General features: G+C 53.3%; 1 protein-coding gene across 2 annotated transcripts in view; it reads left to right on the plus strand.

Moving 5' to 3' along the window:
* The window catches only part of LOC140398322 (aquaporin-5-like), an 84,044-nt gene extending 65,932 nt beyond the window's left edge, over window positions 1-18,112 (plus strand). Inside the window, exon 5 of one of the 2 annotated variants that reach the window (XM_072486883.1) lies at window positions 17,677-17,834. In XM_072486883.1, the coding sequence (XP_072342984.1) occupies window positions 17,677-17,689 (13 nt within the window). In that variant the 3' untranslated portion in view covers window positions 17,690-17,834. Of the gene's footprint in view, window positions 1-17,676 lie in introns of both variants that reach the window. The other variant, XM_072486882.1, reaches the window with a different exon arrangement.
* The last annotated feature ends 204 nt before the right edge of the window (window positions 18,113-18,316 follow it).

Genomic DNA, 18,316 nt, shown 5'->3' on the forward strand with positions numbered 1-18,316 from the left:
TAGAAAATCATAATGTGACCAGGCAGAGCCAACATGGCTTTATGAACGGGGATCCCTACAGTGCAGAAGGCAGCCATTCGACCCAAAGAGTCTACCAACCCTCCAAATGAACACCCCACCAAGGCCCAATCTCCCACCTAACCTTTGGACACTTAAGGGGCAATTGAGCATAACCAATCTACCTAACCTGCACACCTTTAGATGTGGAGGAAACCGGAGAACCCAGAGGAAACCCACACAGACACAGGAAGAACGTACAAGCTCCACACACAGTCACCCAAGGTCGGAATCGAAGCCGGGTCCCTGGCGCTGTGAGGCAACAGTGTTAACCATTGTGGCATCTGTTAGAGTTTTTCAGGAAGAAACAAGCAAAGTGGATAAAGGGGAGCCTGTAGATGTGGTATACTTGGATTTCCAAAAGGCATTTGAAAAGGTGCCACAAAGATTACTGCACATGATTACATGGTGTAAGGAATAACATATTAGCATGGATAAAGGCTTGGTTAGTTAACAGGAAGCATAAAGTAGGGATAAATGGATCTTTTTCGGATTTGCAAGCTGTGCAGTGCTGCAGGCATCCATGCTGAGGCCTCTTTTAGTTACAATCCACATCAATGATATGGATGAAGGGAGCGAATATATGGTAGTGTTATGGGCAAGACATTTTCAGAATCCCAAAATGTATCATGGAGTCCAACCAACCTTTCCCTTTAATGGATTTTGTTGCTTTTCCGAGCACACGGCTTGTCCTCCAGGTGTGATACAGCAATTATGGACAAATGGTTTTTAAACACAAAACAATGTTTATTCCATGAACTCAACTTAACCCTTTTAAATAAACATTGGATCTCTTAACACCCCCTTACTTCAAAGATAACTCAGAAAATATTACAACACTAAATAATCCTTCAGTTATTCCTTTCAACATCCAAGAGAGACTTAACACCTTTAAACAGAAATACATCAGGTTAAAGGCTTTACTATTATGAGTTTAAATCACCCAAATGATCCAGAGTTAGTCTTTCATGGCAGAGAGCACAGCAGATCCAGCTCACTGCAAACACAGACACACTCCAAACTCTTTTCAAACTGAAACTAAAAAACTGCAAAATGGCTGATCTAAAGCCCAGCTCCACCCACACTCTGACATCACTGCATTTCTTAAAGGTACATTGCTTAAACATCCATTTCTTAAAGGCACTCTCGAACATGACAGTAGATAAATTTGCTAATTAATAATAATAATCTTTATTAGTGTCACAAGTGGGCAGCACGGTAGCATTGTGGATAGCACAATTGTTTCACAGCTCCAGGGTCCCAGGTTCGATTCCGGCTTGGGTCACTGTCTGTGCGGAGTCTGCACATCCTCCCCGTGTCTGCGTGGGTTTCCTTCGGGTGCTCCGGTTTACTCCCACAGTCCAAAGATGTGCAGGTTAGGTGGATTGGCCAATGATAAATTGCCCTTAGTGTCCAAAATTGCCCTGAGTGTTGGGTGGGGTTACTGGGTTATGGGGATAGGGTGGAGGTGTTGACCTTGGGTAGGGTGCTCTTTCCAAGAGCCGGTGCAGACTCGATGAGCCGAATGGCCTCCTTCTGCACTGTAAATTCTCTGATAACTCTATGATTAACACTGCAATGTAGTTACTGTGAAAATCCCCTAGTCGCCACAGTAGGTCACCTTTTCGGGTATACAGAGGGAGAATTCAGAATGTCCAATTCACCTAACAGCACGTCTTTCGGGACTGTGGGAGGAAACAGGAGCGCCCGGAGGAAACCCACACAGACATGGGGAGAACGTGCAGACTCCGCACAGACAGTGATCCAAACTGGTAATCAGACCCGGGTCCCTAGCGCTGTGAAACAATCTTCTAACCACTGTGCTACCTTTCCTGTCCATACACCAAGATGGGTCGGAAAATAGGTTGTCAAGAGGAGGTACATGGTCTACAAAGGGCTATAGGCAGGTGAGTGGGGAACTGACACAGAGAGGAAAATGTGAACATGCTCACATTGGCAGCAAGAATAGAAAAGCAGTAAATATTTTAAATGGAGCTTGCAGAACTTTGAGATACAGAGGGATCTGAGTTTCTTGGTACATGAATCACACAAGGTTAGTCTGTAGGTGCAACAATGAAGGCAAATGGAAAATTGGCATTTATTACAAGTGAAATAGAATATAAATTTTACTGCAGGTGAGACCCTGTCTGCATCAATGGGAACAAAGTAGAAAGGTCGAGAGTTTCATGTTTTTAGGTGTCCAGGTGACCAGCAACCTTCTCCTGGTCCCCCCATGCCAACACTATAGTTAAGAAAGTCCATCAACGACTCTATTTTCTCAGAAGACTAAGGAAATTTGGCCTGTCAGCTACGACTCTCACCAACGTTTACAGATGCACCATAGAAAGCATTCTTTCTGGTTATATCACAGCCTGGTATGGATCCTGCTCTGCCCAAGACCGCAGGAAACTACAAAAGGTTGTTAATGTAGCCCAATCGATCACGCAAACCAGCCTTCCATCCATTGACTCTGTCTACAATTCCCGCTGCCTCAGAAAGGACCCCATGCACCCCGGACATACTCTCTTCCACCTTCTTCCGTCAGGAAAAAGATACAAAAGTTTGAGGTCACGAACCAACCGACTCTAGAACAGTTTCTTCCCTGCTGCCATCAGACGTTTGAATGGACCTACCTCGTATTAAGTTGATCTTGTCTCTACACCCGAGCTATGACTGTAACATTATATTCTGCAGTCTCTCCTTCCTTCCCTATGTAGGGTATGCATTGCCTGTATAGCATGCAAGAAACAATACTTTTCACTGTATACTAATACATGTGACAACAATCATAGAATTTACAGTGCAGATGGAGGCCATTCGGCCCATCAAGTCTGCACCGGTCCTTGGAAAGAGTACTTTACTTAAACTCACACCTCCACTAAAAGGACAATTTATCATGGCCAATCCATCTAACCTGCACATCTTTGGACTGTGGGAGGAAACCGGATCACCCGGAGGAAACCCACGCAGACACGGGGAGAACGTGCAGACTCCACACAGACAGTGGCCCAAGCCGGGAATCGAACCTGGGACCTTGGAGCTTGAAGCAACTGTGCTGATCACTATGCTACCGTGCTGCCCTTACATCAATGAATCAAATCAAATCAAATCAAATCATTCATATGTGGAATACTGTGTAGTTTTGGTCTCTTTATTTGAGAAAAGATACAGTTGTGTTAGAAGCAGTTCATAAGAGACTCATTTCTGGAGTGAGGACCTTATCTTTTGAAGACATGGAGTTTAGAAGAATGAGAGGTGATCTTATTTTTAAACATCCAAGATGCTGAGCTGATGGACTGGCTGGATACTGAGAGGACGTTTTCACTTGAGCGGAGACTAGAAGCAGTGGCAAGTTTAAGAATAAGGCTTAGATGAGGAGAAATGAGGAAGGGTGTGAAATATTAGATACAATGAACATAGTGAGAGAGGAAATACTGGAGGAACTGGCATCCTTGAAGATTGATAAATCACCAAAGCCAGATGGATTGTATCCCTGGCTGTTGAAAGAAGCCAGGGACGAAATAATGGATACTCTGAGGATCATTTTCCAATCCTTATTCGATACAGGTATGGTAACATTGGACTGGAGGTTTGTGAACGATGTCCCATTATTTAAAAATGCATAAGAGTTAGGCCATAAAACCATAGGCTAGTCATTTGATTTCAGTGGTGGGCAAATTGTTGGAATCAATTCTGAGAGCCCTGATAAACTGTCACTTAGAAAGGTATGGATTGATCAGGGATAGTCAGTATGATTTTGTTTGGGGTGACCATTACTTGCTAACATAGTAAACTTTTTGAGGAAGTAATAAGGAAAATTGATGATGGTAATGTTGTAGATGTTATCTACCTGGGCTTGAGCGAGGCAATTGACAAGGTCCTATGTGTCAGACTGGTCTGAACAGTGAGATTCAGGTGAAACAAAGGAGAATGCTTGATTAATGTTTTTGCAAATGGAAAAAGGTTCCTAATGGTTCCACGGGGCTCAGTCATGGGGCCCTTGTTGTTTGTTATATATTAATGATTTAGACTTAAATGAGGTCGGCATGATTAGTAAATTTGCAGATGACACAAAAATTGGCCATGTAGTTGACAGTGAAGAGAATAGTTGTTGACTCCAGAACTAAATCAACAATTTGGCTGAGTGGCAGAAAAGTGGCAAATGGATTTCGCTCCAGAGAACTCTCAGGTTTTGCATTTTGGGGAGGGCAAACAAAGCAAGAGAATACTCAATAAATGGGAGGATATTGAGAGGGGTATAGGAAGTAAGAGACCTTGGAGTCCATGTGCACGAGTCCCTGAAGGTGGTAGGACAGGTGGACAAGGTGATCAAGAAAGCATCTGGGAGGATTTATTTTATTGGGCAAGGTGAGAGGGGAAATGTTTCAGGGAGATATGCGTGGAAAGTTCTTTACTCAGAGGGTGGTGGGTGCCTGGCGGAGGCGGGCACGATAGCATCATTTAAGATGTATCTAGACAGATACATGAATGGGCAAGGAGCAGAGGGATACAGATCCTTAGAAAATAGGCGACAGTTTTAGATAGAGGATCTGGATCGACGCAGGCTTGGAGGGCCGAAGGGCCTGTTCCTGTGCTGTAATTTTCTTTCTTCTTTCTTTGTTCTTTGAATGGAAAAGCAGGATATAATGGTGGAACTGTATAAAGCACTGGTGAGGCCACAACTGGAGTATTGTGCGCAGTTCTGGTCAGCACATTACAGGAAGGATGTAATTGCTCTGGAGAGAGTGCAGAGGAGGTTTACAAGAATGTTGCTGAGGATTTACAATTGTAGCTATGAGGATAGATTGGATAGGCTGGGGTTTACCTTAGAACAGTGGAGGTTAAGGTGTGACCTAATTGGGTGTACAAAAATATGAGTAGTCTAAACTAGGTAGAAAGGAACAACTTGTTTCCCCCAGCTGAGGGGCCAATTACCAGGGGCATAGAGTTAAGTTGAAACATAGATGAATTGGAGGAAACCATTGGGGAGGGTGAGTGGTTGAGGATAAAGGGCTGAGCGTGAGGGATTGGGAGGTCGAGTGTGAAGGTATGATGGGATCAGGGTGTGATGGTGAAGGGTTCACAGTGAAGGGTTGATGTACCATGAATCCACTGCTAGACGATGAGAGCGAGTGAACATAGACTTTATTACACAAGAACGTGCCTGCCTGAGATCACTGTAAGAATGAACGCCGCCCTCAAGCGGAAGGTCTATATACCGTCCGGGGGGACGGAGCCAGAGGCGGAGCCCACCCGGGTTCCAGTACACTACATGGAAAAGGGATCATATTACAGTACTCTACAGACAACTTATTCTGGTGAATACATTCACCACATTCACCCCCTGTTAAAAAAAATGAAGTCCAGCGGGAGTGAAGTGGGGTCATCAAATGTTCAGTCTGTCTGGAGGCCGGACTATTCTATTGGACCTCCTCAGCCCTGGCGGTGCGGCCGATGTAGTTGTTGACTCCGAGAGCGTGTCGTCAGGAGCTTCGGTCCGACGTGTTGGCGATGGTTGAGGAGTGGGGGTAGGCAGGGGGGAGGTGGATGGCGGCAGGGGGGTGGTGGATAGCGGCAAGGGGAGGTGGATGGCGGCAGCATTGGCATGGGATCCAGCAGGGGGCAGGTCCCGGAGGGAGACCGTATCATGCCGTCCGTCTTGGTGCGCGACATAGGCATATTGGGGTTGGCGTGCAGCAGCTGGACCCTCTCGACCAGGGGGTCGGTCTTATGGCTCCTCATATGCTTCCGGAGAAGGATAGGTCCCGGAGTCGTCAGCCAGGATGGAAGCGAGACCCCGGAGATGGACTTCCTAGGGAAGACAAACAAACGGTTGTGAGGGGTCTCATTCGTGGTTGTGCAGAGGAACGATCTAAAGGAGTGGAGCGCATCGGGGAGGTCCTCCTGCCAGCGGGGAATCGGGAGACTTCTAGACCGAAGGGCAAGAAGGATGCCTTCCATACCGGCGCGTTCTCCCTCTCCACCTACCCGTTTCCCTGTGGGTTGTAGCTCATAGTCCTGCTCGAGGCGATGCCCTTACTGAGCAGGTAATGACGCAGCTCATCGCTCATGAACGAGGTGCCCCGGTCACTGTGGACATATGCAGGGAAACCGAACAGGGTGAAGGTGCTGTGCAGTGACCTTTTAACAGTGGCCGAGGTCATGTCGGGACACGGGATAGCGAAGGGGAAGCGGGAGTACTCGTCAATGACGGTCAGGAAGTATATGTTATGGTTGGTAGAAGGGAGGGGCCCCTTGAAGTCGATACTGAGGCTCTCAAAGCGCCGGGAGGCCTTTACCAGGTGGGCTTTGTCTGGCCGATAAAAGTGCGGCTTGCACTCCGCGCAGACTTGGCAGTCCCTGGTCATGGCCCTGACCTCCTCGGTGGAGTACGGCAGGTTTAATAAAGTGGATAAGCCGAGTGACCCCCGGGCGACAGAGGTCAATGTGGACGGCCCAAAGTCGGTCGTCTTGCGCGCTGGCGCATGTGCCGTGGGATAGAGCATCTGGGGACTCGTTGAGCTCCCCAGGACGATACTTAATATTGTAAGTATAAGTGGAGAGTTTGATTCTCCACCTCAAGATTTTGTTGTTATTTATTTTGCCCCGTTGTGCATTGTCGAGCATAAAGGCAACCGACCGTTTGTCGGTGACGAGGGTGAGCCTCCTACTGGCCAGGTAGTGCCTCCAATGCCGCACAGCTTCCACAATGGCTTGTGCTTCCTTCTCGACAGAGGAGTGCCGAATCTCGGAGGCGTGGAGGGTTCTAGGAAAGAAGGCTACTGGCCTGCCTGCCTGGTTGAGGGTGGCGGCCAGGGCGACGTCTGATGCATCGCTCTCTACCTGGAAAGGGATGGACTCGTCCACCACGTGCATCGCGCTTTGGCAATATCTGCCTTGATGCGGCTGAAGGCCGAGCGGGCCTCAGCGGTCAGGGGGAATATAGTGGCCTTGATGAGTAGGTGGGCTTTGTCCGCATAGTTGGGGACCCACTGGACGTAGTAGGAGAATAGCCCCAGGCAGCGTTTGAGGGCCGTGAGGCTGTGGGGAAATAGAAGTTCTATGAGGGGGCGCATGTGGTCAGGGTCGGGCCCCAGAACCCCGTTTTTGATGACATAGCCGAGGATGGCTAGCCGGGTAGTGCGGAAAACGCACTTCTCTTTGTTTATACGAGGTTGAGGGATTGGGCGGCCTGGAGGAACCTCTGGAGGTTGGCGTCATGGTCCTGCTGATCATGGCCGCAGATGGTAACATTGTCCAAGTACGGGTATGTAGCCCGCAGCCCGTACTGGTCCACCATTCGGTCCATCGTTCTCTGGAAAACCGAGACCCCATTAATGACGCCGAACGGGACCCTGAGGAAGTGGAAGAGTCGGCCGGCTGCTTCAAAAGCAGTGTAGTGGCGCTCTTCCGGGCGGATCGGGAGCTGGTGGTCGGCAGATTTCAGATCGACCGTGGAGAACCACCGGTACTGTGCGATCTGGTTGACCATCTTCGCTATGCGGGGGAGGGGGTACGCATCAAGTTGCGTGAACCGATTAATGGTCTGGCTATAGTTTACTACCATCCGATTCTTCTCCTCGGCCCTGACAACCACCACTTGTGCTCTCCAGGGGCTGTTGCTGGCCTCGATGACCCCCTCCCTCAAGAGTCGCTGGACCTCCGACTTGATAAAGATCATGTCTTGTGCACTGTACCGCCTGCTCCTGTTGGCAACGGGCTTATAGTCGGGGGTGAGATTCGCGAAGAGCGAAGGGGGGGTGACCTTAAGGGTCGCGAGGCTGCATACAGTGAAGAGGGGGTAGGGGTCCGCTGAACTTTAGCGTCTGACTTCGGTGACTGCATTGGAAGTCGAGTCCAAGCAGGAGTGGGGCGCAGAGGTGAGGGAGGACATACAGTTTAAAACGGGCGTACTTGATGCAAGATCAATAACCTCAGAAACGAGACTGGAGACAATTGAAGGCTTTAATACGCTAGATGTTTCCCCAGCAGCGCAGGTACAGAAGAAAGCTGCTGGGGCGGCACGGGCTCTTATACCCCACTTTGCAAGGCGGAGCTAACATACAAACTTATCCAATGGGAACAAGTACATTCTCCACAATGGTATTCCGGAATTACTAGGTACCGTAATCCTCCTAACACAGACTACCACATTCACCCCCTGTTAAAAGAGAGTCCGGCAGGGGTAGTGGCTTCGTATTAAAACGTGGTAAAAGTGGTAGAAGTTACAGTTATGAAGGTACCGTAATGCCTCCGTCCAGCGTTTTGCCTCATTACAACTCTTAACTATTTACAACAGTAATGTACATTTCAAAAGGAAGCAATTAGTCGATCGGGGGCCCTGGTCGTCCTCTGCGATCGTCGTAGCTTTGGTGGTGATGTCGGTGAAGGTTCGGGCGTCTGTGACTCCGGGAGTGTGGTTTCGGCTTCTGTGGCAGCTTCATCACCCCTAGACGTGGCTGGTGGAAGGGCCGACTGACCTGGGAAGGAGGCGACTGTGGGGTGCTCCGGTGGGCAGGGCCTAGACGGGGCCGGTGGAAGTACCGATCCACCTGGGAAGGGGGCAGCTGTGGGATGCGTCGGTGGGAGGGAGGGTGGGACTGGTGGCGGGGGGGGGGGGGGGGGGGGGGGGGATCCAGCGGGCGTCAGGTCCTGTAGGGAGACCGTATCCTGTCAGCCGTCGGGGTATGCCACGTAGGCGTATTGAAGGTTAGCGTGGAGGAGATGGACCCTCTCGACCAATGGGTCCGATTTGTGCGCCCGCACGTGTTTTCAGAGCAGGATGGGTCCGGGAGCTGCCAGCCAGGTCGGGAGCGAGGTCCCAGAGGAGGACCTCCTGGGGAAGACAAGGAGACGTTCGTGAGGTGTTTGGTTGGTCGTGGTACACAGCAGTGACCGGATGGAGTGGAAGGCATCCGGGAGGACTTCCTGCCAGCGGGAGACTGGGAGATTCCTGGACCGCAGGGCCAGTGGACGGTCTTCCAGACCGTTCCGTTCTCCCTCTCTACCTGTCCGTTTTCCCGGGCGTTGTAACTGGTCGTCCTGCTCGAGGCGATGCCCTTGCTGAGCAGGAATTGACACAGTTCGTCGCTCATAAAGGAGGACCCCCTATCACTGTGTTTGTAGGTGGCGAAACCGAACAGCGTAAAGATACTATGGAGGGCTTTTAGGACGGTGGTTGCGGTCATGTCGGGGCAGGGGATGGCGAATGGGAACCGGGAGTACTCGTCAATCACGTTCAGGAAGTACGTGTTGCAGTCGGTGGAGGGGAGGGGGCCTTTGAAATCCATACTGAGGCGTTCAGAGGGACGCAAAGCCTTTATCAGGTGCGCTTTCTCTGGCCTGTAGAAGTGCGGCTTGCACTCCGCGCAGATTTGGCAATTCCTGGTGGCTGTCCTGACCTCCTCGATAGAGTAGGGCAGGTTGCGGGTCTTGATGAAGTGGAAAAATCGAGTGACCCCCGGGTGGCAGAGGTCCTCGTGGAGGGCTCGGAGGCGGTTCACTTGTGCGTTGGCACATGTGCCGCGGGATAGGGCATCAGGAAGCTCGTTTAGCTTCCCGGGACGATACAAGATCTCGTAGGTGGAGAGTTCGATCCTCCACCGTAAGATCTTGTCGGTTTTTATCTTGCCCCGCTGTGCATTATCGAACATGAAAACAACCGACCGTTGGTCAGAGGAGAAAGAATCTCCTGCCGGCCAGGTAATGCCTCCAATGTCACACAGCTACTATGGCCTGGGCCTTCTTTTCGACTGAGGAATAGCGGATTTCGGAGGCGTGGAGGGTGCGTGAGAAAAGGCCACGGGTCTGCCCGCTTGGTTGAGGGTGGCCACCAGAGCTACGTCGGACGTGTCGCTCTCGACCTGGAAGGAGAGGGACTCGTCAATGGCATGCATCGTGGCCTTTGCAATGTTTGCTTTGGCGCGGCTGAAGGCCTGGCGGGCCTCTATCGACAGGGGAAAAACTGTGGATTGGATCAGTGGACGGGCCTTGTCCGCATAATTGGGGGCCCACTGGGCATAGTAGGAAAAAAACCTAGGCAGCGCTTCAGGGCCTTGGAGCAGTGCTGGAGGGGGAACTCCAAAAGGGGGCGCATGCGTTCAGGGTGGGGGCCTATCACTCCATTACGCACTACGTAGCCGAGGATGGCTAGGCGGTCGGTGCTGAACATGCATTTATCCTTGTTATACGTTCAGTTAAGGATTTTTGCGGTTTGGAGGAATTTTCGGAAGTTGGTGTCGTGGTCCTGCTGGTCGTGGCCGCAGATGGTGACATTATCAAGGTACGGCAATGTGGCCCGTAAACCGTACCAGTCAACCATTCGGTCCATCTCTCGTTACTCCGTTAATGACACTGAAGGGAACCCTTAAGAAGTGGTAAAGCCGCCCATCTGCTTCGAAGGCAGTGCATTTGCGGTCGCTAGGGTGGATAGGGAGCTGGTGGTAGGCGGACCCAAGATCCACCGTGGAGAAGACCTTGTAATGCGCGATCCTGTTGACCAGGTCGGATATGCAGGAGAGAGGGTACACGTCGAGCTGCGTAAACCTGTTGATGGTCTGACTGCAGTCGATGACCAGCCTATGCTTCTCCCCGATCTTTACAACCACCACTTGAGCTCTCCAGGGACTGTTGCTAGCTTCAATGACTCCTTCCCTCAGTAGCCTTTGGACCTCTGACCTAATAAAGATCCGATCCTGGGCACTGTACCGTCTGCTCCTGGTGGTGACAGGTTTGCAATCCGGGGTGAGGTTCGCAAACAAGGAAGACGGATCAACCTTGAGGGTCGCGAGGCTGCAGACAGTGAGGGGAGGGGTGGTATAGGGCCGCTGAATTTGAAAGTTAGACTTTGGAGGTTGCTAAAAATCCAACCCTAGGAGTGTGGCCGCGCAGAGGTGGGGAAGGACGTAGAGCCGGTAATTTTTAAACTCCCTTCCTTGGACTGTGAGGTTTGTTAAACAAAACCCCTTTATCTCTACTGAGTGAGATCCGGAGGCCAGTGAGATTTTTTGATTAACGGGGTGGACGGGGAGAGAACAGCGCCTTACCGTGTCGGGGTGTATGAAGCTCTCCGTGCTCTCAGAGTCGATTAGGCAGGACGTATCATGCCCATTGATATGCACCGTCGTCATAGCAGTTGATAGTGTTCGGGGCCGAGACTGGTCCAGGGTCACCGAGGCTACTCATGGCAGCAGTTGAATGTTTTCTTCGGGCGGTGTATGGTCAGCCGAGCTGGGGTCCTGGGAGTCCATCCAAGATGGCGGCGCCCATTGGTCGCACATGGCTGGGGGTGCACAAAATGGCAGCGGCCATCCATCGCACGTAACGTCCGCGGGACAAGATGGTGGCACCCGGAGGCCGCACGTGGCCCTGGAGGAGGAAGATGGTGGCGCCCGCTGGCCGCATGGGGACAGTGGAGAGGATTGTGGTGGCGGTCCGTATTCGCCGTCGGAGACCGCAGCGACCGCCTGGGCCCGGCATACCGCCACAAAGTGGCCCTTTTTACTGCATCCCTTGCAGGTGGATGCACGGGCCGGACAGCGCTGTCGGGGGTGCTTGGCTCGCCCACGAAAATAGCAGCAGGGCCCCTCGGGGTTGCCAGGCCGCCTTGCAGCACAAGCTTGTGGGGGGATGGGAGATGCCTCAGGGTCGGCCGCGGGGGGTTCCACGATGCCCAGGGGACTTCCGCGCGGTTGGGGACGTAAGCGCGGGCGTTTCGGGAAGCCACATCCAGGGAGCCGGCAAGGACCCGTGCCTCCTTGAGGCCTAGTGTCTCTCCAGCAATCGCTGGCGGATTTGGGAGGACAGCATACCTGCACCGAAAGCGTCCCGGATCAAAAGGTTCTGAGTGGTCGCTCGCCGAAACTTGCGGGCAGCTGCAGTTTCTCCCCAACACCAGGAGCGCACGGTAGAATTCCTCCAGCGATTCCCCAGGGATTTGTCGCCTCGTCTCGAGCAGATGTCGGGCGTAGACCTGGTTTATCGGGCTAATATAATGTCCTTTCAGCAGCTCCATTGCTGCATCGAAATCGTCCGCGTCCTCGATGAGGGTGTCGATTTCTGGGCTCACCCTCGAGTGCAGGACTTGCAATTTCTGTTCTCCCGTGGGTGTGTTTTTGGCCGTTCCGAGATACCCTTTAAAACACGCCAGCCAGTGCTTGAAGGTTGCCGCTGAGTTTGCCGCGTGGGGGCTGAGTTGCAGACACTCCAGCTTGATTCGGAGCTCCATTCTTTTAAATCTAGCGCCCTGTATCGCGAGATTCGCAACACAGTACCCTCAGATCTGCACTGAATGTGATCCGGAAGCAAGGGAGATTGTCTGGGACGTGGGGTAGATGTGGAGGGAGCAGCGCCTTACTGTGTCAGGGTGGACGAAGCTCTGTGCTCCCGGAGTCGAAAAGACAGGGGGTCTCGTGTCCATTGACCCGGACGGCCATCATCGAGTTCTTCAGGTGTTTTGGCCGCGACTGGTCGAGGGTGACTGCACCGAGCTGTGGGTAGTCTGCGTGGTCGGATGTATTAGGGTCGCAAGGTGGCAGCCCCCACGGATCGCACGCGTTGGGCTGGGTCGGAGATGGTGACCAAGATGGCCGCCCCCAGAGGTCACACGTGTCAGTTGATGCTGAAGATGGCGGCCAATATGGTGGCTGCACGAGGCGAATGACGTGTCTGAAGAGGGCGGTACCGGCAGGCACGCAGCCACATTGTGGGGTCTGCGGGCCTGTGCGTCCGTGGGTCGGGCCTGGTAAGTTTTCGATTTCGGGGCTTTGGTTCGGGCCAGACAGACTCTGGCGAAATGTCCCTTTTTGCCGCAGTCGCTGCATGTCGCGGTGCGGGCTGGGCAACACTGACAGGGGTGTTGGCCCTGACCGCAGAAGTAGCAAGGCGGTCCCCCGGGCTGAACGGGCAGCCGTGCGGCCCAGGCCTGGGACGTCGTCGGGTCTGGTGGTGCCCACGAGGGGTTCGCTGGGTCTGCCGGGAACGCGCTGAGGCTCTGGTAGTCCACCTCTAACGAGGAGGCTAGCTTTACCATGTCCTGTAGGTAGTAGCCCTGTTTTCCAGCAGCCGCTGCCGGATGTAGTTAGACCGGACCCCAGCCACGTATGTGTCTCAGATCATCAGCTTTATGTGCTAGTCGGCCTTCACATCCCTGCAGTTGCAGTTGCGGGCAAGTAGGGTCAGGCTCTCCAAATACTCGTCCAGCGATTCCCCGGCGCGTTGTCGGCGGGTCGTGAGGAGGTGCCGCGCGAACACTTCGTTCACGGGCTTCACGAACTGTCTCTTTAGAATCGCAACCGCCGCGTCGTACGTGGCTGCGTCCTGAATCGCAGCTTAAGGGCGTCGGAGGGAGGCGTTGCAGAGGAGTCGAGGGAGGCCTCAAAACAGTGGAGCCAGTGTGAGAAGATTTCCTTAGCTTCTGCTGCTCGTGCGTCGAGTTCCAACTTATCAGGCTGCAGAGTGGCTTCCATAGTGATGCCGTTGTGTAATAAATTGATGTACCATTAATCCACTGCTAGACGATGAGAGCGAGAGAACATAGGCTTCATTACACAAGAACATGCCTGCCTGAGATCGCTGTAACAACTGAGTGCCGCCTGACCAGGGTTCCAGTACACTACATGGAAAAGGGATCATATTACAGTACTCTACAGACAACTTATTCTGGTGAATACATTCACCACAAGGGTTGAAGATGAGGGGTTGACAGTGAAGGGTTGAGGAAGTAAGGAGTTGAGGGGGTTAAGGGGTGAGGGGTTGAGGGTGACGTATTGCAGGTGAGGGAGTTATGGTGAGGGTGAGAGGTTAAGGGAACCAGGGTGAGGGTGTAAAAGTGAGAGATTGAGCGTGAGGGATTGGGGTGATGTGGTGATAGAGTGAGGGTAAAGGGTTGAGTGTGAAGGATTGACCATGAAGTGTTGAGGTTAGGGGGTGGGGATAAGGAGGTGAGGGTGAAGGGTTGAGGGTGAAGGGTTGAGGGTGAAGGGTTGAGGGTGAAGGGTTGAGGGTGAAGGGTTGAGGGTGAAGGGTTGAGGGTGAAGGGTTGAGGGTGAAGGGTTGAGGGTGAAGGGTTGAGGGTGAAGGGTTGAGGGTGAAGGGTTGAGGGTGAAGGGTGGAGGGTGAAGGGTGGAGGGTGAAGGGTGAAGGGTGGAGGGTGAAGGGTGGAGGGTGAAGGGTGGAGGGTGAAGGGTGGAGGGTGAAGGGTGGAGGGTGGAGGGTGGAGGGTGGAGGGTGGAGGGTGGAGGGTGGAGGGTGGAGGGTGGAGGGTGGAGGGTGGAGGGTGAAGGGTGAAGGGTGGAGGGTGAAGGGTGGAGGGTGAAGGGTGGAGGGTGAAGGGTGGAGGGTGAAGGGTGGAGGGTGAAGGGTGGAGGGTGAAGGGTTGAGGGTGAAGGGTTGAGGGTGAAGGGTTGAGGGTGAAGGGTTGAGGGTGAAGGGTTGAGGGTGAAGGGTTGAGGGTGAAGGGTTGAGGGTGAAGGGTTGAGGGTGAAGGGTTGAGGGTGAAGGGTGGAGGGTGAAGGGTGGAGGGTGAAGGGTGGAGGGTGAAGGGTGGAGGGTGAAGGGTGGAGGGTGAAGGGTGGAGGGTGAAGGGTGGAGGGTGAAGGGTGGAGGGTGAAGGGTGGAGGGTGAAGGGTGGAGGGTGGAGGGTGGAGGGTGGAGGGTGAAGGGTGGAGGGTGGAGGGTGAAGGGTGGAGGGTGAAGGGTGGAGGGTGGAGAGTGAAGGGTGGAGAGTGAAGGGTGGAGAGTGAAGGGTGGAGAGTGAAGGGTGGAGAGTGAAGGGTGGAGAGTGAAGGGTGGAGAGTGAAGGGTGGAGAGTGAAGGGTGGAGAGTGAAGGGTGGAGAGTGAAGGGTGGAGAGTAAAGGGTGGAGAGTAAAGGGTGGAGAGTGGAGGGTGAAGGGTGGAGGGTGAAGGGTGGAGGGTGAAGGGTGGAGAGTGAAGGGTGGAGAGTGAAGGGTGGAGAGTGAAGGGTGGAGAGTGAAGGGTGGAGAGTGAAGGGTGGAGAGTGAAAGGTGGAGAGTGAAAGGTGGAGAGTGAAGGGTGGAGAGTGAAGGGTGGAGAGTGAAGGGTGGAGAGTGAAGGGTGGAGAGTGAAGGGTGGAGAGTGAAGGGTGGCGGGTGGAGGGTGGCGGGTGGAGGGTGGCGGGTGGAGGGTGGAGGGTGGCGGGTGGAGGGTGGCGGGTGGAGGGTGGCGGGTGGAGGGTGGCGGGTGGCGGGTGGCGGGTGGAGGGTGGAGGGTGGCGGGTGGAGGGTGGCGGGTGGCGGGTGGAGGGTGGCGGGTGGAGGGTGGCGGGTGGAGGGTGGCGGGTGGAGGGTGGCGGGTGGAGGGTGGCGGGTGGAGGGTGGCGGGTGGCGGGTGGAGGGTGGAGGGTGGAGGGTGGAGGGTGAAGGGTTGAGGGTGAAGGGTTGAGGGTGAAGGGTTGAGGGTGAAGGGTTGAGGGTGTAGGGTTGAGGGTGTAGGGTTGAGGGTGAAGGGTTGAGGGTGAAGGGTTGAGGGTGAAGGGTTGAGGGTGAAGGGTTGAGGGTGAAGGGTTGAGGGTGAAGGGTTGAGGGTGAAGGGTTGAGGGTGAAGGGTTGAGCGTGAAGGGTTGAGCGTGAAGGGTTGAGCGTGAAGGGTTGAGGGTGAGGGGTTGATAGTGATGGGTCAAGGGTTGATGTGAAGTGTCGAGGGTGAAGGGTCGAGGCTGAGAGGTTGGTGGGTGAATGAGTGAGGGTGAGGGGGCGAAGGAGTGAGAGGGTGTAGGAGCGAGGGTGAGGGGGTGAAGGAGTGAGGGTGAGGGGGTGAAGGAGCAAGGGTGAGGGGATGAATGAGAGGGATGAGGCTGAGGTGGGGTTTAAACTGTTCCTAAGGTTCAACTGTATACAAAAGAGCCACTGATGCCTTGGAGGTTCCTGGTCATTTTTGGAATGATTATTGCAGACACCTGGTCAGCTCTCAACAGAGGTTATGGACCAGATGCCATAACCTTTTAAGGGGTCAAGGGTGAAGGGTTGTTCGTGAAGTGTTGAGGCTGAGGTGTTGTGGGAGTGAGGGTGAGAAGCAGTGAGAGTGAGGGAGGGAGTGAGGGTGAGGGGGTGAAGCAGTGAGGGTGAGGGGGTGAAGCAGTGAGGGTGAGGGGGTGAAGCGGTGAGGGTGAGGGGGTGAAGCGGTGAGGGTGAGGGGGTGAAGCGGTGAGGGTGAGGGGGTGAAGCGGTGAGGGTGAGGGGGTGAAGCGGTGAGGGTGAGGGGGTGAAGCAGTGAGGGTGAGGGGGTGAAGCAGTGAGGGTGAGGGGGTGAGGGTGAGGGGGTGAGGGTGAGGGGGAGGGGGTGAGGGGGAGGGGGTGAGGGTGTGAGGGGGTGAGTGGGAGGGGGTGAGGGGGAGGGGGTGAGGGGGAGGGGGTGAGGGGGAGGGGGTGAGGGGGAGGGGGTGAGGGGGAGGGGGAGAGGGTGAGGGGGAGGGGGTGAGGGGGAGGGGGTGAGGGGGAGGGGGTGAGGGCGACAGGGTGAGGGCGACAGGGTGAGGGCGACGGGGTGAAGCAGTGAGAGTGACGGGGTGACAGGGTGAGGGGGTGAGGGTGAAGCAGTGAGAGTGAGGGAGTGAAGGAGGGTGACGGGGACGGGGTGAGGGTGACGGGGTGAGGGTGACGGGGTGAAGCAGTGAGAGTGAGGGAGAGAAGGAGGGTGACGGGGTGAGGGTGACGGGGTGAAGCAGTGAGAGTGAGGGAGAGAAGGAGGGTGACGGTGTGAGGGTGACGGGGTGAAGCAGGGAGAGAATGAGGGAGTGACGGGGTGAGGGAGTGACGGGGTGAGGGAGTGACGGGGTGAGGGAGTGACGGGGTGAGGGAGTGACGGGGTGAGGGAGTGACGGGGTGAGGGAGTGACGGGGTGAGGGAGTGACGGGGTGAGGGAGTGACGGGGTGAGGGGGTGACGGGGTGAGGGTGTGACGGGGTGAGGGTGACGGGGTGAGGGTGACGGGGTGAGGGTGACGGGGTGAGGGTGACGGGGTGAGGGTGACGGGGTGAGGGTGACGGGGTGAGGGTGACGGGGTGAGGGTGACGGGGTGAGGGTGACGGGGTGAGGGTGACGGGGTGAGGGTGACGGGGTGAGGGTGACGGGGTGAGGGTGACGGGGTGAGGGTGACGGGGTGAGGGTGACGGGGTGAGGGTGACGGGGTGAGGGTGACGGGGTGAGGGTGACGGGGTGAGGGTGTCAGGGGGTGAAGGAGCAAGATCGATTTTTTCCATAAGTGATAATAGATGAAATAGGACTTGGTTATTTTATAAACAAACTTAATTAAAACAAACAAAAAAACAACAATATTTAAGCCTTTACTTCAGTTCTAACACTAACAGATTGCACGCAGTTTGGAAACACATTAGTTCCCATTGAAGTAACTATTTTGTTTCCACTGGACTAAAAGCAATGCAACACTGTCCTCGATTTCTTCAGTTTCTCATTGGTGGGTTAGTTTAAAATGATCCCTATGAGACTTCATAGTGATGATAGACGTCCTTCTGAATAATAAAATAGCTACAGCTCTGAATACAGGTAAGTGTTAATCTCCAGATGTTTCATTTTATCTTTGACCATCTACTGTCTCAGGGCTCAAACTGCAGCTTTGGAATTTAAATTGCATTTGTTGTTGCAGATTTTCTGGGTAGGGCCCCTGCTCGGAGCAGTCTTGGCTGTAATTGTGTACAATTTATTGTTGAGGACAAAGACTATTGGGTGCAGGGACTGCCTCAACTCATTGAAGACTGATCACAAAGTGGAATTCAACATGGAATCACAGCCCTCGACTTAAATGTTTTTCCTGTAGTTGCTGACTGATGGATCAATCATGTGGCCACGAATAAGTCAGTGTCATACCTTTTTACATCATTATGTTGCTAAAATTGGCCAACTTTGTAAATAAAAATTGAGTCTTTGATGTTGTATGTGAAACACCTTGTTTCAATTGTATTTGAGTAAATAACATTTCTGCTCGTGTTTAGCAAGTGCAGAGGGACAGGGATACACTGATAACTAACATTCTGATATTTTACTGGGTCATGTAATAAAATAATAAAATGGACATCACAGGAGTCCAATTTTGTCAATAATTGATTGATATTTGATCAAAGCAGTTTGCTAACAAATATAACCAACTAAAGGAACAAAGATTATCCCACAGGTTAACAACTTCGCTCAGAACCCACAATACAACAATGACATTGAATATTCAGCCCAATAAATCCATACCAACATTTCTGCTTCACTCAAGCCTTTTCCCAGCCTTCCTTTTTTGC

The sequence above is a fragment of the Scyliorhinus torazame genome, chromosome 21 (assembly GCF_047496885.1).
Source record: "Scyliorhinus torazame isolate Kashiwa2021f chromosome 21, sScyTor2.1, whole genome shotgun sequence".
In the NCBI taxonomy this organism is placed as follows: domain Eukaryota; kingdom Metazoa; phylum Chordata; class Chondrichthyes; order Carcharhiniformes; family Scyliorhinidae; genus Scyliorhinus; species Scyliorhinus torazame.